This window comes from Asterias rubens, chromosome 6 (genome assembly GCF_902459465.1).
Source record: "Asterias rubens chromosome 6, eAstRub1.3, whole genome shotgun sequence".
Classification (NCBI taxonomy): Eukaryota; Metazoa; Echinodermata; class Asteroidea; order Forcipulatida; family Asteriidae; genus Asterias; species Asterias rubens.
The window spans coordinates 10,255,913-10,279,066 of record NC_047067.1 but is presented as its reverse complement, the minus strand read 5'-3'; the positions used below and the strand labels follow the sequence as shown (position 1 = coordinate 10,279,066).

Below are 23,154 nucleotides of genomic sequence, written 5' to 3'. Positions count from 1 at the left end.
AAAGTTCAAGTTGATATTTACAACGTTCATCTTGTTGATATTCTGCATTTAGGTAGAAAGGAACATCATGTAAAAACGTCAATTGTATAACTATATTTTAAGTTGATGAATGATTGTGAAGAAGCCAAATTGCAATCGAGAGAGGCATTGGTTGAAAATCTTCACGACTATAATTATTATTATATAAATATGATTTACATAAAAAAAATAGGTCCTCTCCAAAAACATACAACAATAACTTTTGAGAAACTTTCAAACTGTGTCATTGGACTTTAAAATCTATCACGCAATGATATTTTAAAAGAGTTGATAAAATACTCACTTGGAAAATGTTCCAAATCTTCTGGGTGTTTCAAAAATCGTCTCTTGATTTTTACACTGACTGATTCATAAATCGTTTATTCTCAGTTCAAATCGCTGAAAAAGCTCCAAAAAGCACTAGTGTTTTCACGTAAACCTGTGAGTGGTGTGTTTGTATCACTGTGTTGTAGGACGGTCGTAAACATTTGGACCGCGTGCACCAGAGCAACAGAAGTCAACATTCCCGCCAATGTGACGTCACAAACAACTTATTTCACTTAGCATGAGCTGCCACCACTGACGATGATGCATGAGAGGCTAAACAACGTAACGCGTCCAGGTTTGCGTCATGCAACGTTAACGCGTCTGTGTGATGTGTAAGCTTCACGCACAACTATCAGCCAATGAGAGGCTTTTTTCACTGACCTCATTGTGGGCGCTGTCTGAACCTGTGACGTAACCATGACGCAAATTGAGACGCACATCTGTTGCTGGGTGGACGGAGTAAATTCAGTTCGTCAAAGTCTTGCACACACTCAAACATTTTCTGGAAACCTTCAGATTCCATATAATGAAGCTCCCCTATATATAAAGGAACATTGACCCACGCTGTAGGTAACTCATTGCGTCAATAGGCGCGATCGTGTCTGCTGCGTCGCTGTCGACGTCTCATTTAGCAAATTAATTTGTGCATAAAACCCAGATCTTCCCAGACAGTTCACAGAAAACAATTATTATTGGTACCGGTTATTGTGTTTTTTTTGGCACAGTTTGACCACTGCATATCTCAGTATCTCTTCCCAATATCTATTTGGGCAAAAGGCTGCATTAGAAAAACTCAATTATAATTTTCGTAGATTGATTCTTGCTAATTATTTGTATGCCCATTACCAACAAACCAACAGGTCATGCATGCCCAGGGCGTGCTTGCCCGTAAATGTAGTGGCAGGCCGACCACTCATAGCCAGGCATACTTGCCCAGAAAATAATTGCACGCTTGCCATAAAGCATGGGAGATGGCACTGGACACGTTTGGTTCTGTCCGAGACCAGTCTTCTCACCTGGTGTATCTCAACATCATGCATAAAATAACAAACATGTAAAAATTTGGACTCAATTGTTCATCGAATTTGCGAGAGAATATTGAAAAAAAGTGACCCTTGTCGAACAAGTTTTGTGCTTTCATATGGCTTGAATTCGAGACCTCGGCTGAGGTATCGAGTTCATTTCAACAACTACAATAGGCCTACTTCAGAGGAAGCCACAGGGGTTCTCACAATGTTTTTGCTGTTGTGAGGAGCGTCTCTGTTTTGTTGGCGTAGTTATTTTAAATAACTATGCCAACAAAACAGAGACGTTGTAAAAGTTATTCTCTCTCTCCGCTGATGAGGATTTTGGATTGAAGGACGAACAAAATTTACACGGCATCCATCCCCGATCGTATCCCCTGGCTGTACACATTCCCAGGTTGTATGCTAAGCTTTGGTGTGATCCCTGGCTTCATGGCGTCTAACGGTTGTATCGCTTCTTACTGTCAGCCCCCTCCCTCAGCCCCACACCCCCGACAGGTCAAAATAGGGCCAGATAAATCGGTTGTTAGGGAGCCGATGTGGCATGAGATCCCCGTCCGGACATTCTGTTCCCCCATACTGTTAAACGCCATACGGCGAACTTCCAACATACTTCATCTGATAGCGCCCTCTTTGGAACCATCCTCCCCAAGCCCATGTTAATTTTTTTTTTTTTTGGGGGGGGGCATACATACTTCCCTGCCACCGTTTCATTTAATCGGAGGTCGCTGGTTCAAATCCCTTTGTATTAATTAACTTTGTGTTTTTGTTTAACCCGTAATAGTAGAACAAAATACCATTCCCAATAAGTTGCATAATTTAGGCGCATTTATTTTACTACTTTTTATTTACCCTGATGACGAGCTATTATAGAACCATTTCTTCTTACACCCGAAACATCAATAATACCCAACCGCCTAAATTCAAAGAGCTGCTTTACGCATAAAAGCGGCTAAGCGCAAAGAAAGTGCTGCTTACCAGTACACATGTACCTTTGATTAGCCAGTATTCTACTTAGTTTTGCTAAGCAGAACTCTGTTCAGCAAATATTTATGCTCAAGGAGCTCTATGAAATTAATAATAGGGGGGCTTTATAATAAACGCTGACAGAAATTCACAACAAAGTATACAGTAAAACTTTATTGACACAACCATTTAAAAACATTATCTTATAATCTAATATATTATTAAGCCATGGATTAAAACCCACACTCGGATCACTTGGACATCTGAAGTTGTGGTTGATTCTTTAGACAAATCACCTAGCAGAAACTTATTTATTAATTTGTTTAATATCTTCATACATGATACAACTTAAGCAGAAACTTATTTATTAATTTGTTTAATATCTTCATACATGATACAACTTTCAGCACAACGGCTGTTTTATATTTTGGTCCCGCATCTTAAAATGAGTACAAGAAAACATTTCTTACAAATTTATTTACAGCTCGCTATAAATGTACATTGCAAATAAACATACACACTACAGAGAACAGTTTCCATTCTAAAGCAAAATTCTACAAAAAAAATGCAGCAGTTAATACTAAAAAATCAACATAAATGTTGATTTTTCAAAAAGGCTTAGTAACACTCAGTGTGCACAACACAATGGTGATTGGTTGCAATGCAAACTTGCTCCATTAGTGAAGTTGTTCTCTGTACAATAACGTTAATATTTCATTACATGCATTTTACAAGTTAAAAGTAAAATTAAGAAGTTCATATTTCGTTGTTATCGTAAATCAATGGTTTTAATTAAAATTAACTACCGATATATCGCTGCAGACTTTTTATTAAACTGTCAAAACAAAATAGTCTGGTACCTTATACCACTGCCTATAACCAAATGGGATACAGCACCAGTGAATGCTAATGCACACATGCAACGTGACATTAACAGAGACTAAGGCCGTGTCCGAAACGACGACTTCGGCTACAGCTACGTCTAGATCAGTGCGTCTACCAGTGTTGAAGAATAGCAGACGCGCGCGATCTAGCCGTAGCTGTAGCCGAAGTCGTCGTTTCGGACACGGCCATAGTTAGCTAGCATAGTGTAGCGGCGGTGTCATTAAACTGTGTACAACGCAACCCACGGTCGACGCTACAATAGCAATGAAAAACATTCACTTTAAAAGTAGGTTTACACTCAGATTTTCTATTTGTTTATTGACCCTAAAGTGGGCTTTACTTTACATGATAAACACTACCAAAAAGGCCATGTCACACAGAGCAATTTTTCAGGCAACTTGGAGGCAATCAACTGCACTGCATACCCAAGGAACACCTCGGCACCACAAGAGACATTCTACTAGCTGTAATTCACTATCCCAGTAAAATAATGAGAAACTGAAATGAGAGTGAACTGCTTGCGTGTATCTTGCCCAGTGTGACATGGCTTTAAGAGTTGTATTCCTAATTGCTCTGACACCATCAAAATCCAATGGATATTGCACTTGAATTGAATAAATTTGATTTGACAATGCTTGGCGTAAGAAGCTTATCAAATCAACAAAAATGAGCGTAAGCCTCCTATAGTGAGTACCCTTCTACTTGTGCAATATGGTATTGGATTTTGATGATTTAAAAAACAGCCCATTTTTAGTAAACATTAAACTAAGGCTGTTTCTGAATGAGTGGCTGTGGCTCAATCGTCATGTGAACATTGCCCAATTTCATAGAGCTGCTGCAGCAGAAAATATTGCTCAACAATTTTCTGCTAAGCAGAAGTGAGCAAACTGCATACGAGGGACATTAGAATTTGGTTGGTTACCATATACAGGTAAGCATAATTTAATTGTGCTAAGCTATTTTTTTGTGCTTGAGCAGCTTTTTAAAATTAGGCCACTACGTTTTATCAAAATATGAGGCCCATAGCAACAACTGCAGCCATAGCCACAGCCACTAATTAAATATTGCCAAATATTGCCTTCATATAGTAAGGCGTCATTATTGTCCATAGACCTTTTAGCATATACCCATTGCACTAGCGCTAACTGTTGAATGAGGTGCATGCTGGTCTAGCTAGAAAAGTTATTATCTAATTGGGCCCTGATCTTTTATGGTCGACAGTGTGTTTGATGTATACTGTTCACCACGACAGAATGTCACCATTGTACCCATAACACTTGCCAGAAGCCTCAAGCCCTTTGAGTTTGTCAAGTGTAGCCAACATACCACAGACACTTTCCTTTGGAGTTAAAGGGGCTTCGTCTTTACCCCCCATGTCAGTCTGCACCCATCCAGGGCTCATGGCAACGGCTAGGATTCCATCGGCAGCGAAGTCAATTGACATACAGTTGGTGAGCATAATGAGAGCTGCCTAAATAGAGAAAAAAAATCACATCGGGGATGGAAAGGAAAATTTAAAAGGTTGTGATGATGGTGTCCAGATTCTAACTACTACTAATAGTACACAATGATATCAAGGTCCAGTAATATACGGTCACACATGCACAAGCCCTCCTAACAAAATAAACTGCATCTTGGGAAACAGAGTTCAGTCAACAAATAAATAAATTTATATAGCTGCGAAGTTGGACGCCATGCTGTATAGATTACAGTCATGTGACCATGCCCAGGTTTTAGTGTTTCTGCTCCGCATTGCTCCAAAACCAGCGCGCCATGGTTGCCGGTGTTGCTGGTATAATTTTCATTTCATTTCAATCAATGTATTTATTTCATTTCATTAGCATCACTATAAGTAGCACACATGCCAAATTGGATCGGGGTTTACGAGAATTAAATACATGTAGCAATAAATATAGGTTTTCTCGGTCAATTTTAATCGGCAAATGAACAGCCAATTTCATTTTCATGCGTTCTAAATAAAACTGTTTTGCCTCTCCAGTTGTTAAGGCTTCGGCAATTCAGTTTGTTTTTAGTCGAGTCAAATTCATTTAGCACTCTGTAGTTCCATTTAGCGTATCGTCATTCTTTTTCGTGACACACACGTCTCAAGAAGCGTCTGCGAATTAGAATGCTACTTTGATGAATTGTTAAATTGAATGATTATTTTGTTATGACGCAATATTGCATTTGACTAATCATGAAACGAACTCGAATGACCCTTTTCAGTAGCATTCACTCGCGCGAAATATAACAGCTTGGTGGTTAAATTGGCTGCTCATTTGCCGAAATTGACCGAGAAAACATTAAGTACATTAACAAAGTGCTCACGCGCATCCTCTGAAAAGTTACTATAAACATAATATTTTAAAATGACAGGAAATTTTAAATGAACACGTTGCCTTGTATCGGACGAGTTGGTCTCTAAAAAGCGGTTGTAACCGTTTGTTATGAAATGCATATGGTTAGAAAGATGTTTTAAAAGTAGAATCAATGATCCACACAAATTTGCCTCGAAATTGCACGGTTCTCCTTTTACTTTACACGGTCGGCCATTTATGGGAGTCAAAAATAAATGGCCGACCATGTTAGTCGACGAGGTAAAAGGAAAACCGTGCAATTTCGAGGCATGTTTGTGTGGATCATTGTATTCTACTTTTACAACATCTTTCTACCCATATGCATTTTATAACAAACGGTTACAAACGCTTTTCAAAGACGGACCGATCCAAGGCAACGTGTTCCTTTAAGGAGGCTGACTTTAAGTTTGACTGTGTAGATACGGAAGAGGGCGTTGTCATACCTTGGATACTTTATACGCCGTGTTCGTAATATTCATGTCTTTATGCAGGGATATGCAGCCCAAATGTGAGGTGATATTTACAATGGCTGATTTCTCAATACTCATGGTATCCTCATCACTGCAGGTGAATTTTGCAGAACGTCTCAGGGATGGCAGAAACGCCTGGGGGAAAAAAAATAGATTTTTAGTAGTTTTACCAAAGAATGCATGTAGTAAAAAGAGGAAATGAAAATAACCTAAAACTAAATTCTTACTCGTATTTTTAAATGCAATTTTGCAGAAATTTGCGATTTAGCTTTTCGGGGCCCAAAGTGTGAATATTTTGTTACGTACATTTTTGCGGTTTGGGGCCACGATTCGTGAATAGACCTACTTAGGCTACCTTAATATATTAGTGCCAAGACATAAATCCTGAATATTGATGTAAATATTATGTGAATTTATTATTTGCAATTTGGGGCACAAATCGTGAAAATGTTTGTAACCATTAACGTAAATCGGAAGGTTCTTCGTTGCCACCATCACCACGGCTCGGCTAAGTACAAACACGTCTCCTACGAAGGAAAGTCACAATGATTTCTTTCCACTTCGTCAATATATGGTAATAATATTTCCTTGCCCCATCGAGGGATAAAACCCTAAGGCATGTACCCCCCCCCCCCCCCCCAAGAACAAAACCAGTTTGCTTTTCACCAAAAAATCTGTCTATCCATTCGATCGCTTTACTTACCAGAGTCACACCAAGTGTTCCGGTAACATTTACTTTGAAGACTCTCTCTGCTTCTTCAGCTGACGTGTTCTCAACGTTGATACCAAACGAATCGACCCCAGCATTGTTTATCAGAAGGCTCAATCCCTGTTCACCTACCACTGGCTCCACTCGTTTCACTGCGTCTTCGTATGTCAGTTTATCCGACAAATCTAAGATTGAAAAGTAACGGACCGTTTGCAACTCAACAACCGCAACAGAATGAAAATAAACGCATACATTAATTCGATAGAACTTTTTGTTGCCCAAAGTGCACTTTCCAGTAGTGAATTACTTGTTCTAAACGAAGGCTTTTTTTACTCATGCAGAATGTAACCCACGTCACACGTGTCCATTTAATACATGTTTTACAACTTGAGTCATTGACAACCCTTTTAAAATAATATATATCCGAGGAATAGGACAATGTAATTACAAAATAATTTATACATCACTAGTGGAATTCACATTATTTTTGTTTCATGACATATCGCCTATAACATAGGGCTACATAACTGATTTGAGTTATCACATGGGCCAAATTTCATAGCGCTGCCTAAAGGCAGTGGACACTTTTGGTAATTACTCAAAATAATTATTAGCATAAAACCTTTCTTGGTGACGAGTAATGGGGAGAGGTCGATGGTATAAAACATTGAGAGAAACGGCTCCCTCTGAAGTGCCATAGTTTTCGAGAAAGAAGTAATTTTCCACGAATTTGATTTCGAGACCTCAGATTTAGAACTTGAGGTCTCGAAATCAACCATCTAAACGCACACAACTTCGTGTGACAAGGGTGTTTTTTTCTTTCATTATTATCTCGCAAGATTGATGACCGATTGAGCTCAAATTTTCACAGGTTAGTTGTTTTATGCATATTGAGATACACTAACTGTAAAGGCTAGACTTTGACAAGTACCAATAGTGTCCACTGCCTTTAACGGTAAGCAAATTTGCGTGCTTACTGTAGCAGAAACATTTCACAGGTTAGCAACAAAATTGGGCGGCCATATTGCGTGTTTACCGTGAATTTGCATTGTGACGTCATTTATTTTCATGCGGTAAGCACCGGAAGGTTAGCATGCCTTTTCGTGTGCTTACGTACGGTTATGCAAATAGAAATTGCACAGTAAGCACAAAATCGGTCGCTAAGCAGCGCTATGAAATTCGGCCCTGGGGCTGAGGCACCCCCTCTACAGTCCGTAAGGATTTTAGGCATGTGTAGCATCCACGGCTGGTGGGGCAGGATGCACGCACCTTTCCAACTGTTTTCAAAACATTCATGGAAGTACCTTGCTCAAGGGTACAGGGTGTCATGACGGGGATTCGAACCCATACTCTGCTGATGACGATTGCTTGGACACGACACACCACTAGGTTTATTAAAGAGTTTTCATTGATCAAACCAAATTCAATTTGTTTTCATTTAATATCTATTATGAGTTTGTTTTGTACGGTATTAATATTAATTTGTGTATTGAAATTTTGTTTGACTAACAACAACAACAACAACAACAACAACAACAACAACAACAACAACAACAACAACAACAACAACAACAACAACAACAACAACAACAACAACAACAACAACAACAACAACAACAAACCTAGTTTAAGAACTGTTACCGATGAGTTACTGTTGGCGATAGATTGCAATTCCTGAAAAGAAAAGAAAAACAAATATTAAGAATGCCAACAGCTTGACCATTCCATTTTGATAAACAAGAAGACACATTTTATTGGTAAATGTCAAAGACCAATATTCTCCCTTGGTGTATCCCATTGTGCATAAAATATCAAATCTGTGAAAATTTGGACTCAATTGGTCATATAGTTGCAAGAGAATAATGAAAGAAAGAAAAAACATTGTTGCACAAAAATGTGTGTGCTTTTAGATGCCTTATCATAGGCTTCAGGCATGAAGTCTTTCAAAATTTAATTGAGAAATTACCTCTTATCAAAAAATAGGTTACTTCATCAGGAACCGTTTCTCACAGTTTATGCCAAACAATTATTTGAGGCGTTCAGGGCCTTTAATTCCGCAGTCCTTCTTTTTCGATCAGAATAAAATCATGTTAACTGCTCTTTGTATAAAGGTTTCCATTACATTATTTTCTTGGCCTAACTGTTTATGCCTAACGCAGCATACCCCTCGCGTCTATAGCTTGTTCAGACTTGTTTACACATTACACGCCAGTGCCATGTGCGTGCACAGGGCGTGATTTTCCATTGATAAGTTTTGACTGGCTAAAGGTCACCTACGGAGCTCCAGGAGTGCCAACCGACATATCGAGTTACTGACATACGTTATCTCATCAATACGACTTATTTCGTGGAATCAGTTACTTACCGACATATTATTTTGCTAAGTCGACTTATTCAAAACAATCAGTTGACTTAACAACATAATTTTTCTCACCAAGTCGACTTAGATAAAATGGTAGGTCGACTTACTGACATAATTTATCTCACCAAGTCGACTCACAGTAACTAATTAAGAAGTTTACTTATAGACAGCCTGCACACGTTGCAACGTGTGTGTATTGAGATTGCGAGTTAGGGCCCGCGTGATCGTTAATAATGTGGGGGCGTTTTTCGTGCAGAAGAATAACCACAATCTAAGACTTGAATCAAGTCTACACCTCATCCAACTCCGATTGTATTAGTCAATTCAGGCATCCTCTTCAATTTTATTTTATGTAACAAGCAAAACTATTAATTTACTGATTTTATTTAAAAAAAGGTTAATGGTTGTTAGCAAACTGCGTCCAACTAACATTACATGGTGTACATGTACTTGCAAAATAGTGTTACTGGCCTCACGTTTTGACCCTACTAAATGGCTACGTGAGAAGAATGAGACAATAAATCATGAATTCAGTTCAAAAGGATAAAAGTTTGTTTTCGTCATATTATTCATCAAACTATAAGCCTTTACACAATTAAAATCTTCACAACAAAATGTATGTATGGAAGGTACCAGACAGCACGGAACGGAGCCGAGATGAAAAGTGACAATACCAAAGTGCAACCATCAGCCGTAAAGTTATATATGATGGTTGTCAAAAGGATAAAAAGGTTGTTGTCGCCACAACCAACCCCCTTATATTCAACGAACCATGTGAATCTATTCAAACAAACAAAACCTTCTAAAGAATATCCATGCATAGATTTGTCAGCTGCATAAAATTATGTCCCAGCCAGCACCGTGATTTATGTGTGTGTTTTACTAGTTTCCTCACTCCCCAACCAAAGTGACTACAATACGTCTCTATTGAATAACAATGGTATATTTCGACATGGTTTTTATTTTCAGCTTTTCCATAGATCCTGTTTTTTATTACTCCCAAAAATGGCCGACCGTGTTAGTTCGCAAAGTAAAAGGAAAACCACGCAATTTCGAGGCAAATTTGTGTGGATCATTTTATTCTACTTTTACAAAATCTTTCCGACCATTATGTATTTTATAACAAACGGTTACAAACGCTTTTTATAGACCAACTCGTCCGATCCAAGGCAACGTGTTCCTTTAACGCATGTAATGTTATTTACATAAAATAAGAAAATACTGGAACCCAAAACCGGGCTAAGCATACTAATTATGTATCGTTTGGAACCTCCTTAACATCTCCTGCCCTAAGTGGTGCCCGATCCAAGGCGTCAAACATGACTTAAAGCCATTGGACCCTTTCGGTTAACAGTATTGCCCAAGGCCCACACTTCGTGTATCACAACTTCTATAACAAACCTGTGAAAATTTAGGCTCAATCGGTCATCGGAGTCGGGAGAAAATAACGGGAAAACCCACCCTCGTATCCGCGCGTTTCGCCGTGTCATGACATGTGTTTAAAATAAATCCGTAATTCTTTTGACCCAGAGGTGCTCGGTCCAAGTTGTCAAACATAATGATAATGAAGTAAATTTAATCACGCTGGGTCAGTGTTTGAATCAATGAAAAAAGTGTTGTTAATAGCTCGTCAAGTTGCAAAGAAATCAAAACCAAACAGTTTTCTCGATGTGCATAAATAATTTTATGGTAAAGCATCAAAAAGTGTACATTTCAACCTAAAAGCCTTTAAATAGTGCCTTTTCAAAGCATTTTACAGGCACTTCCGGTTCAAAAAAGTCAAATATTCTTCTCGCTGTCGATTGTCCGCAAGAAAAAGCATGCGAAGCATTTAGTTGAAACTTTGCACACAGGTAGACAATAACCAGTAGATGATGCAAAAGTTGTTACGTCACGATGACGTCATCAGTTGACGAGATGTACTAATTCAAAGTTTATTATTTTAAAAAAATCATAACTTTTGATCTACATGAGGGATTTTTACAATCAATACATCATCGGAAAGGGCATTAAAAACTCCGTAAACGTCATTATTCATCAGTTCACATTTCCTCGACCACAAAAGCTATTTTGACAATCTATACATCATATGAAGGGGCCTCACGTACTTCACAAAAATGGGTATGTTGGTGACCTTCTCTTGACATTTTGACCTTTTTAAACCGGAAGTGCCTGTAAAATGCTTTGAAAAGGCATTATTTAAAGGCTTTTAGGTTGAAATGTACACTTTTTGATGCTTTACCATAAAATTATTACACATCGAGAAAACTGTTTGGTTTTGATTTCTTTGCAATTTGACGAGCTATCAACAACACTTTTTTCATTGATTCAAACACTGACCCAACAATAGCCGAACACCTAGTGTTTGTTTCTACAAACACTATATCTAGTTAAGTTTGATTCTTATCTTTCTATCGATAGTGTTGCCTTTTCTTTTTCTCAATTATTGTTAGCCAAACATAACCTGTGTGCATGCACGACACGATGATGTTTGAAAAACACAGTAAGCGGAAAATGGTGATCATAATTAACCGCAGAGTTTGGTGGTTAAGAGTTCTATGAAATCAAATCGTACTTGATCAAACATCAAACCACCGACCCCCCAAAAAAATTAAAAATCGTAAATAATTAACCACGTGACCCATATTTGCATATTTAATTGGGAAATCTTTGTAGCACCATATCTCAAGCAGTACACGGCAGTTTTATATACTGTTTGTAGTTATAGACTCCTTAATTGGGGATTGGAGATTAGATTAAATTTGAAAAACCGTGACCTCACGTTGACCTCTACTTCCGGGTCAACCGGAAGTGGGACAATATCTCAAGTATGACAATTTGGACTCTAAAAATACTGACATGAACTCAAGAAACTAAATCAAACAATCCTGAGTCAAATATTAGTTGTTTACATTTATTAAAATTTTTAATTGAACTTTTTGTGATAAACATTTCAACTGAACGTTTGACTAGTTATCTCAAAAACAACCCAACCGATTTTCAGACCTTTTTTCAGTTATGGGCTCCTTTGGCATTGGACAATCGCATCGGGTAGGTATGACCCCATGTTGACCTTTATTTCAGGGTCAACCGGAAGTGGGACCTTATATCAAGAACTACACAGCAGATTTTCAAACTTTTTTTCAGTTATGGACTCTTTGGGCATTGAAAATCAAGCATGGCTTTCCGTGACCCAGCATTGACCTTTACTTCCGGGTTAACCGGAAGTGGGATCCTATCTCAAGAACTACACAATCAATATTTGAACTTGGGTTAAATTTATTCAGCACAATGACCATGGCGCCATGTTGGCCTTTATTTTTTGTGTTAAAGCTCCTCTTGATTTAGTATCAGATACAAGACCAGGTAATCACATGTCATAGAGTTGTAATGTGTGTGTTTTTTGTAGCATAGAAAACTGTTATTAACGAAACATTCGGGAACAGCTGTGTGATTGTTTACAATCACTATCTCTAGTTGATATAGCGTCTTACATAAAAAAAAATCTCAAAACGCTGAACAGTATTTTCTTTATACATATTATAAACATTACGCTAAGAAAAAGATAGGCAAAATACAGCAAAATTACGTTGTACAAGAAGAACGACAAAAAACAAATAATGAGATACACTAATACGAGACAATCATCAATAACACACCACAGAAAAGGCAATCAAAAATATGCAAAAAATTCAAAGATAATGTCTTCTAAATATTAAAGTTCAGCCGTAATTGATCCAAAGAGTTGGAGCATAAACAGAAAAAGCCCGATCCCCATAAGATTTGCTATAGGCTTTGGGCCAACTAAGGAATAATTAAGTTTGACACCAACACAACTTCTAGAACGAATTCCGTCCTTGTCAAGTTGTATTTACCTTGTTGCTATGTTAAATCATCCTACTGAACTTACCACGGCATTCTCCGGTGTTCGACAACACGCGAAAATATTCACCGGTGGTTTGGCGGAGCTGAGCAACTGCCGAACAAACGCAAGTCCAATGCCCCGATTAGCCCCAGTAACCAACACAGAGAACATTATCGTTTTCTTAGAGGCGACGTTTAAACGAGTTGAAAACTTCAGTTTTATTTAACTGAACTTCGAGTGGACTCCGAACCTCCAGGCCTACGTCGATGCGTTTTTACAGACTACTTTCGGTGGGTGTTGCCACGTCACCGACACTGCTAATAATCATAGAGCTATAAGAGGGGCTGCTGAATCCAGAGAACCTTTCACTATCTGTATTATGCAGCGCAGGCGACCGACATTGCAGTGACTAAACTTCACCTATGGACCAATCAAGACACAGATGGAAGAGTACGTCACAGATGGCTGCGATATTTTCGCTTTATTCAGACTTTCAATTGTCTAAAATAATTTCTTTCAAGAAAATAACGACGACTGTGGCACGAAGACATTAAAAAGTCGGCAAAGGCCTACGCTGAATGAGGCATAATTTTATAGAACATGAAAAAAGAAAGTGTATAGGCCCGCCTTATGCTTATCGGTGAGCTATACATTTCTTGGGCTCTCTAAATTCCCTTAAAATGCTTATGTATCAACGAAAATGGGCCAAGCTCTCAAGTTTTTGGCTGTAAAGATGCTTTGTAAATAGTTATAGCCAAAAGACGCCTTTAAACTCGCGCTGATGAGGGGTTCATCACCATTTAGCTCTTCATTCAACACTTTTTACTCGCATTAGGCCTATCTGTACATAATAATATTTCAGCACTCGACAGCATGTCATACTATTGTTTTCTTGGACTTATGCGCCAACAGTACACGCAGTGCATCTTATCCTAAATCACATGTTTTAGGCTGCACTTTTTGGGGAAAGGTCATAATATGCACAAACAAACGACTAAAAAAACACAAAAAAAAAACCAGCCATACACCTCCCAATAATAATACGGCTCTGGCCACACTTGTTATAGCGCCCCCTATTTCGAAGATGTGATAGTTGGGTGAATGATTCGCTTATTGCATGCATTGTTCGTTATTTTCTATTGGATAAAATAATTGTTTTGCTCAACTTTGCTTGAAAGTTTTTAGCTCTTGCAGGACTAACACCAAGCTGTTAAAAGTGTTGATTATTCAATAAAACATATATTATTATTACAAAACGACGGATTCAAATTGTTTTAAGTATTGTTGTTACAAATTCTGTACTCCCTGCTGCACAACTCTAAATTCCCACCAACAGCCAATCAAAATTAGTGTATCAAAAGGTGTAGGCAGCAGACAGAGACCGGGGTTGCCATTTATTTCTTCAGTAGCTTGAAGGTGGCTCTGTAGAAACGAGCCAATATTCTCAGGATGATTTCCCGACTTGCGTTAAGAAATGGTAATAATAATTTATGTGTATTATCAATGATACGTATTCTGATTGTAAAAAATATTTCGTAATATTTGTTTAAGGTTTTACAATGTCAAAATTGGACGACATTGGCCAGTCTTAAGTTAACTTTTTAACGTCGTTTGTCGCGTGTTAATTTGTAGTGCAGGTGATATCGCCCCCGTTCGCAACATGCTTTTGAGTCGCCCCCAGTATATGCTTGTCCAAGTTGGAACTATTTCGGTTTCGTCCGGCTATCCACGGGAGACGACACGATAGCCGGACGAAACCGAAATAGTTCTAGGAGTAGTCCAAGTGTAGATCTCGTCCCTTACAAATTCCCGACAGAAAAAAATGGCGTGCAGGTGAATTTCATGATCATGGCGCCGAAAATGATAAATTAATATAAATAAGTGTTGTCACTTTCAAACAAATGAAAAAAAAGGAAAGCGAGTCTGAGTCTGATGCAAAGTTTTTGTTTGTTGACAACGAAAATCTGCATCGAATTGGTCTTGTGACTTTTTTTTTGTGTAGAGCGCACATCCCCCCCTGACACAACGTCAGCAACAACTTGACGTTGTGTGCTCTTAAAAAAAATTTAACAACAATTTATTTGGCAATCATTTCAACTCAATGGGCTGGAGAAGAAATCTCTGCAAAAAAAAGTGAGATTCCAACATGCAATGCATGCTGACAGTGACAGGCTGAGTGCTGTTTGATATAGGTGGGCGTGGGGCCAAGAAGCGGACTACCCTCTGTTTTCGTGATGGCCTGAGTTGAACATGTTAAGAATCAGGCACTGCAGCAGGGCAGCAGGTATTTAACGGTATCAATGAAGACTAGACACTAACTAATTATGATTATGTGGTTATTTTACAGGCTCTATCTTGTCAGCAGCTTTTCTGCGGACCTCCACACCATGGTAAGAATAGTTATTCGGACTGTTGGTTTATTTGTTCATTAAATAAAAATTGAAAGAAGTTTTGAAACTACACGTCTAGGTACACGTAGACTATTGTTCACTGTTTATTTAGATTGACACATTTGAAGTTGACTGTTGCTTCAGCAGTACTAAATGCCATTTCACTATTTGTGTTTAATGGAGTGATCTGTGTTTCTCTCTTGGCTATGTAGTGTGACGGCAGCACCAAAGCTTCTATTTCACACAAGCGAGCAGCAGTTTATGCCTAAGAAGCTCCCTGAGGTTGGCGGGCAGGTTCGCTTCGGTTTCATCCCCGAGGAATGGTTTCAGTTTTTCTACAACAAAACAGGAGTCACTGGTAAGTTATTCATAACATTGGTAACACTACAGCAAGAAACATCGAAGAGATGGGTTGCTAGAAGCAGTTTTAGTAAATAGCCTGCCTAAGGGGATAGTATGCCATTAGTCCATAGTTTTATAGAGCAGCTTAGGCACAAGATAATGCTTACAAATTCTCTGCTCAGCAAAAAATGGACAGGATACCAGTCAAAGATTGTACTTGTTACACGGTATTTTAGCTGGCAACTTTATTCTGGTAAGCACGATCTTGCCTTGCTTAGCTACTTTGGGGGTGAAGGGTCAGAAGGTCAAGGGTCAAGGGATTTATTTATGTCTGAGGCAACCGCACATTCTTCAAACCTTTTGGGAACCTTGTGTACAAGGTTTTTCAGTGAAGGAAACTAATTCTGGGAATTAAACATGTTCATTTTGTTCAAATACTTGCATAGTGGTGTTTGTTTTAAATGTGTCTACAAAAAGGTTTAACCAAGTATAATTGAGAGCCTGGTATTGTGTCACCATAAAACTAGAGACAATGAGCTGGAGTACCGACTTTTTTTGTTTTACTCATTATGCATATGTGTAGCACATTTGTTTTATAAGAGGTGTTAAATTTGCATCGGGAATAAAGAATATCAATTTTGATTTTTACCCATACACCGATGTGTGTTAGCACTGTATACTCTGTACTTTCCTGTAGTAACTTTAATTACTGACTTTAACTCACTGGATTAGGTTAACGAACCATGTGTAAATGACTTTAATAAACAACAAGATGGATGCCAACCCAACTACAAAACACCCTTTCTACAACCAGTCAATAGAGGGCGCTAACACAATAATCAACTACAGGTTATCACATTTCCCGAGTCCCGTGAAAAAATATCACAGGCATGTTACTCGGGTGGGATTCGAACCCACGACCCTTGCAATTCTAGAGCAGTGTCTTACCAACTAGACTACCGAGGTTGCACGGTAGCTAGAGGCAGTTCGAATCCTATGTTTATGCAGCGGGTACCGCAACGCACATCAATGTATGGGTAAAAATCAAAATTAATATTCTTTATCCCCGATGCAAATTAAACATCTCTTGTATCGTTGTGGTACCCGATGCCAAAACATAGGATTCAAACTGCCTCTAGCTACCGGGCAACCTCGGTAGTCTAGTTGGTAAGACACTGCTCTAGAATTGCAAGGGTCGTGGGTTCGAATCCCACCCGAGTAACATGCCTGTGATACATTTGTTTTAGTTGTGCTACCACAAATTTTTTCTCCCCTACTGAAAATCATGAAATGGACCATTCTTTGTTTTTTGCTAATTTAACTCCAGCATTTTTTAAAAGTGCACTCAGTTGCTTAGTGCTTTTGTAGACATTTGAATGGAGCTGAATTCTTTTTTAATATTTACAGGCCTTGCATTCCTGATTAGTACAGAAAAACTAGGCCTCAATCATAGGCAATGACCTCTGTTGCCCAGGGCCCTATTTCATGGCTCTGGTTACCGCCTAATTCTGCACTTATGATCACCATTCTCCGCTTGCATGGCAAGTACGCATGCGAACAAGCCAAAATCCCTGCTAACCAGTGAATTACACTTGATGTAAGCACAGAATTCCCTGCTTCCGCAAGCCCTGGTACTTTGCTGACGGTAAGCAGAGCCATGAAATTGGGCCCTGGTCTTGGCCTTGGTGCCCTTTCAAATAGTTCTTGTTTGACTTTAAGATTTTCCAACAGAAGTGCCCTTTGCAGAATAAAAGTGGAGCTTGGACTCTCAAGGATGAAATTGTATGACTAATGTTTAATTCTACATTGCACTGGATGTGTGTCCTTTTGTGTTTTTCTAGGACCGTATATGTTCGGCACTGGTCTCATCATGTACCTCCTGAACAAGGAAATCTATGTAGTTGGACCAGAGACAGTCCATGCTTTTGTAGCCCTTTCGGTTTTGGTGTACGGCATCAAGAAGTTTGGCCCGACTGTTGCTTCTAGCTGTGACAAAAACATTCAGGTAGTTTCCACGTATCAGTCGTCAAGCTTTCTAATCCAATGTATTTAAAGGTGCAAACATCTGGTCTTTGTAATGTAAACTTCCTTCTCAAACTCTAAGTAGGTCACCCGTCAATTGCCCCTTTTGCCTATGATCATTGCCTTGTTGCCCCTTGAAATGTTCCAAAAGAAATTAAAAAATTCCTCCTAGAGGTGCCCTTTATTAAAGGGACATTACAGAACTAGTAAGAAACAAAATCGAAGATCACAGATTTACATAAAACTTACACGGTCTAATGATGACAGTAGAAAAAAAACCTTGAAATGTTTCTGTCTGAACTTTCATATTTGATGAGAAATAAATAATCTATTTTCACGTTCGGAGTTTATCGCTCAGTGATAAACTTTTTGTTTTGGCATCGATGCAATGCAAAATGTGTAATCGGTTTTTCACTATTCTCTCGTGACCCAGATGGCCGATCGATCTGTAACTTTTACAGGTTTGTCAGTTTATGTATAATAAATGGCGGATTACATCAAGTGCTTACACTGCCAGCAACGTTTTGCTAGCAAAACCAATTCTGTAATGTTCCTTTAAACAGGAAATGTCTTGGTGCTGATGCCCTTAAACAAAATCAGGCCTGGGTCGCAACTTGTCATTTTGAGGTAATATTGTGTATTCTATCCAATAAAAAAAACAGTGTAATTACATGTAGGTAGGGCCAGAATTAACTCACCATAACACAGTCAAAGGCAGTGGACACTATTGGTAATTGTGAAAATAATTATTATCATAAAACTTTACTTGGCAATAGTAATGGGGAGAGGTTGATAGTATAAAACATTGTGAGAAATGGCTCCCTCTGAAGTTACGCAGTTTTCGAGAAAGAATTAATTTGATTTAGAGACGTCAGAATTATATTTTGAGGCCTCGAAATCAAGCATCTGAAAGCACACTTCTTTGTGTGATAAGGGTGTTTTTTCTTTCATTATTATCGACTTTAACGACCATGCATAAGTTTGTCACAGGTTTGTTATTTTATGCATAATGTTGAGATACACCAAGTGAGAAGACAATTACCAGGTGTCCAGTGTCTTCAAACGGCCCCTGGCACTGCTACTGCTAGTGTTTAAGCATGTTGGAAGTAGTTCTGAACATTTCTGAATCTTGATGTTACAGGAAATGCTTGACAAGGCAAATGTAGGCAAAAATGAGTCCATGGGCATCTTAGCCAATGCCATCGAAGAAGAAAAGAAAGAGCAGTGGAGGTTAGATGGACGCAACTATCTCTTCGAAGCAAGAAAGGTAAGCACAGACAGGAGACTCTAGGGGGATACTAAGTGTCAGCAGATAATTATGATTGGTAGAATCTCGCACTGTTCTGGGCATGCTCAGGACTACCTAAACAATAAACCTTTTCACAAATACCCATTGCACAAGTGCTAACTGTTGAGTGAGGTGCATGCTGGTCCAGCTAGCGATCAAACTTGATTGCTAGCTGGACCAGCATGTACCTCATTCCATGCCTAAAGCACACATACAGATTTTTTCCGTTAAGGTCAATGAAAAGTTACCTGGTGTATCTGCTGCCACCTAGAGTTCCAGTTTTTTGGAACATAGGAGCATGATGACATCAATGCATTTGGTCCAAAAAGCAGACCAAAATTTCCTGGGAAATTCATCTGGTGTACAACCCTAACCATGGTGTGCGTAACTGGATGCGTCTTAGTTGTAATACATGTATTGAACCAATTCACCTGACCTCACCACGCCATGAGTCTTACATGCATCATTTCGGTAGTCGGTTGTACTATGTGTTACTGTGTTTAGTGTACTTTTTAAGTGGTGCATCTTTCTACATTTTGACTCCCAAAACATCTTGACCATGGGTACACCTTGACTGCATGTGACGTCAGTACTAGGAGTCAATTTGCTTACTTATCCAAAATCACGCGAAAATTTGGTTTGTAATCCTGTTTTTACCGAGGAAGAAAATCTTTTTTTGCAAATTTTTGTGCTTAGCAGCTTTATAAAAATTGGGCCCTGATCCTAGAGTTTGCTGTCCAGTAGGATGTCTGTGAAATGCCTGTTGGTGATCGGAGCGTGAAAAGAATAGAGTCTTGCAACTATAAATCATTTTTTTATTTTTAAAATTTCTTTTAAAGGAAAATGTTGATATGCAGTTGGAGATTGAATACCGAGAGAGGCTGAAGATGGTCAATGATGAGATCAAGAAACGGCTGGTGAGTAAAAAAAAAACATCTCTCCTTTTTTGGGGGGTTGGGTATATTCTGTGCATTTAGAAAACCTATTCGGTTGTTTAAATGTTAAAGGGTTTTGCAACTTTCTGTATATCAAGTTTTTTGCCATTTGTAATTATTCCCTCCTCACTGTGAATGAAGATGTTTGTAAAATAATGTACCTGTAGAAGTTTCAGCTTCATTAGTTGTCAAGTTTTAAAGCTAACTTTAAGCTTTAGATTTTGATACAAAATTGATAAGTATTGAAGAAATCTGTTTATTTGATTTGTATATAAACCAAAGAATTAAGTTATTCAAATGACTCGCCTGTAATATTCTTGTTCTAGTTTCAAGACTTTCTTTAATTTTGCCATTTTAGGATTACCAGGTTGAGCTGGATAACATGAATAAAAGGATGGAGCAAGTTCACATGGTACGCTGGATCGAACAGAACGTCATCAAGAGCATCACACCACAACAGGTAAGGAACCAAAGGAAAAGTCTATTAAACGGTACAATGTTACCCTTAAGCCCGGTTCATACTTCCTGCGAATACGAAGCGGATTTGATGTGAATTTGACGTCACAACCCTCCTTTCGCACCAATATTCGCAAGTTGTGAATATGTGACGTCAACATTCGTATTGCATTCGCATTCGCAGGAAGTATGAACCGGGCTTTACAGTCATAGCTCCAACACTTTGGAACAAGCTACCCACCCACATTCAAGCGGCTTCTTCATTGGACACTTTTAAATCTCTGCTTAAAACCCATCTGTTTTGTCAATCTGGTTAGAGCGCTCAGAAACTTCCGTATTTAGCGCTCTATAAATGTTGTAATATTTATTTATTAAGAATCTATCTATATATCCCATTGCCAAAGTGAAGGACTCGGGTCTGGGAACGATAGTTACAAATAAAAATGGCTTGCCAAAGGGCCAGGTATTCAAATTTTGAAGTTCAAATGATTTGGTGTAGAGTGACTTAAAATGAGGGGATAAGGGAGGATTGAGGTGACACACTAGCCAGACTGCATAGTCTGTCGTAGCTAATAGTAATATAATATCAATACAAATGCTGACTTCTTATATAGCGTACACCCGATTCATAGCATACATAGGCCTTTTAAACCATGGCTTCAGCTTTGGATTTGTGACAATATTGCGCATGCTGTGCATACGCGCTCAGGGTTTCAGACGAGAGGACGGAGCCTGAAGCTGAATCCAAAGCTGAAGCCACGGTTTCGGAAATAGCCTTTGTTTTACTGTTCACTAAAGTGTGACAAGCACTGTATACTTGGTGCTTCCCTGAGTCTATAGGCTTGCTATTTGGGTGGGATTTAAACCTATGACTCCTACCATAGAAAAGCGGATGTCTTGCAACTAAACCAACAAGTGTATGCAGTGATAAGATGGCAGTTTAAATCCTGTAATGCAGGGGTTGTTGGCTCAAATCCCTGTGTCGATGAGTGCCCTCTGTTGACAAAACACTACATACGTCATGTTTCGCCGGGCACTGAGTTGCGTAGTCATAGTAAGATTGCGTACACTTTCTAGCTGGCTGCCAAAACACAAAGGTTTTGCCCGGCGGTATGCGCGCGAATCATGTTATGGTTTTCGTGTGACGTCAAAGGTCACATCGTTTATAGACCAATCCGACAAACAAAATTGGTAGCGCCCTCTATTGAAAAAATTAACAACTGCGGTGTCTTATTGTGCATAATCTAGACACTGAAGACACCACAGCAAATGGCGTGCGGTGCTCAACACTTGCACGCTCGGTGCGCGCCTGGATTGGTGTTTAGATTGCTTAATGCTTATCACACATTGGTGTAAGGTAAACCCCAATAAATCTTCTTTATCCCTCAATGCAATTGTATCACATAAGTTGAATCCTTTGATTGTGATTTGTTTATTTTTATTTTTTTAACACACAGGAAAAGGACATTCTTGGAAAGTGTATAACGAATCTGAAGTCCATGTCCACTGCATGATGGGCCACTTTCTCATCGGGTCGTCTGGGGTTATGAGAGCTTATAACTCTCAACACATTATTGAGAATTAATATTTCTGTACAAAATATTCACTGTTTTAATAAACATGTTAGCCTGCTATTTTAGTTATTGATTCAACAGATCTGTTATAGGAGGAAAACCAAGTTTGCTGTGCGTGTTGAAACAGATTGAAAATTGGTTTGGAGCTTTTGGGACAATGAGAAGGGTTTGATACAAAATAAGAAAATTGTTAAATTTTCGCTGATCAACTGATTTCCTTGGTTTTGGTTTCTCATCTGTGCCAATTGAAGACTGAAAAACATACATGTAGTACAAAGTCTTGCACATTTCTCTGTTCAGCATGAACAGATTATAGTGGGCTATTGACGCCTTGCATAATGTGCAGTGCACTTTTACACAAACCTATCCTGTCCTTTGTTTTGGGAGTCAAAAGTTTGCAAAGTTATGTTCCACATCTGCAAGGGGTCAATGCATGACTTTTGCTTCGGTTTTGCTTAAAGCAACCCAACATAACAATGTCTTCTCCTAATTTATACAACATGTGTGAAATTTATTCTGAGTTTTTAAGCAGGCACTGATGATTTCCAGTTTTACTCATAGTATTATATAAATTGGCCCTTTGACATCGCAGACATAATTGTAACTGTAACTGCAAGTTTGTTCCTTGATGAATTAAGAGTGGCTTTGTTTAGTTAGTTGAGCAAAGCTGTTCCAATTCGGTATTGATGAAAAAAAACCAAGGATGCTATGTTGATCAATTTAAGATTTACCATTGAGTTGAGCTGGAAACTACAATAATCACAGATACAGAAATAAGCACAAGATTTTTCCTGATGTCAGGAGTTTTTTTCAAAAGCTCCCGGAGCCATCAAATTGTTAATGAATTTTCACACTGTCAAATCTCACCCCAAGTCTTGAATGAAATTTGATATTTCACATCATTATAGGTAAACAAAGCTTGGTTTATATCCTTCTCAATGTGGCAAGCACTTTCAAAATACAATACAAAGATTTGTTAAATTATTCTGAGTTTAATACTACTTTTATCACCGATAAGAGTGTATTTTATATGATTGCAATCCAAGCCAGTGGATTTTTAGAATCTAATGTGTAGATTAGGCTTCAAATTAATAAAGAGAATTATAAGTTGATTGTTCCTTTGAAATTGTTGTCTCCTGAATTTGTGTTTGTTTGTAATTTGT

The 23,154-nt window shown here is 38.5% G+C and overlaps 2 protein-coding genes across 2 annotated transcripts; one reads left to right on the top strand and one right to left on the bottom strand.

Annotated features, from left to right (window-relative positions):
* Positions 1–3,341: 3,341 nt before the first annotated feature.
* On the bottom strand, positions 3,342–14,123 carry LOC117291502 (C-factor-like). Its single transcript, XM_033773248.1, has 5 exons — positions 13,030–14,123; positions 8,380–8,431; positions 6,752–6,942; positions 6,022–6,183; positions 3,342–4,692 (listed from the first exon to the last, which is right to left on the bottom strand). Exons 1-5 carry the CDS (start codon positions 13,153–13,155, stop codon positions 4,462–4,464), a joined length of 762 nt encoding a protein of 253 aa, XP_033629139.1. The 5' UTR covers positions 13,156–14,123; the 3' UTR covers positions 3,342–4,461.
* A 228-nt stretch (positions 14,124–14,351) lies between these two features.
* On the top strand, positions 14,352–23,117 carry LOC117291503 (ATP synthase F(0) complex subunit B1, mitochondrial-like). Its single transcript, XM_033773250.1, has 8 exons — positions 14,352–14,461; positions 15,332–15,374; positions 15,587–15,732; positions 17,558–17,721; positions 18,880–19,005; positions 19,866–19,943; positions 20,320–20,421; positions 21,875–23,117. Exons 1-8 carry the CDS (start codon positions 14,434–14,436, stop codon positions 21,929–21,931), a joined length of 744 nt encoding a protein of 247 aa, XP_033629141.1. The 5' UTR covers positions 14,352–14,433; the 3' UTR covers positions 21,932–23,117.
* Positions 23,118–23,154: the final 37 nt, after the last annotated feature.

Excerpts from the sequence above, each read along its gene's own strand:
- LOC117291503 (XM_033773250.1), top strand. The coding sequence starts at position 14,434 with ATGATTTCCCGACTTGCGTTAAGAAATG. Across the intron at positions 15,375-15,586 it reads CTGCGGACCTCCACACCATG|TGTGACGGCAGCACCAAAGC; the intron begins GTAAGAATAGTT and ends TTGGCTATGTAG. Across the intron at positions 17,722-18,879 it reads GCTGTGACAAAAACATTCAG|GAAATGCTTGACAAGGCAAA; the intron begins GTAGTTTCCACG and ends TTGATGTTACAG.
- LOC117291502 (XM_033773248.1), bottom strand. The coding sequence starts at position 13,155 with ATGTTCTCTGTGTTGGTTACTGGGGCTAATCGGGGCATTGGACTTGCG. Across the intron at positions 8,432-13,029 it reads GAACACCGGAGAATGCCGTG|GAATTGCAATCTATCGCCAA; the intron begins GTAAGTTCAGTA and ends TTTTCTTTTCAG. Across the intron at positions 6,943-8,379 it reads GGTAACAGTTCTTAAACTAG|ATTTGTCGGATAAACTGACA; the intron begins GTTTGTTGTTGT and ends TTTCAATCTTAG.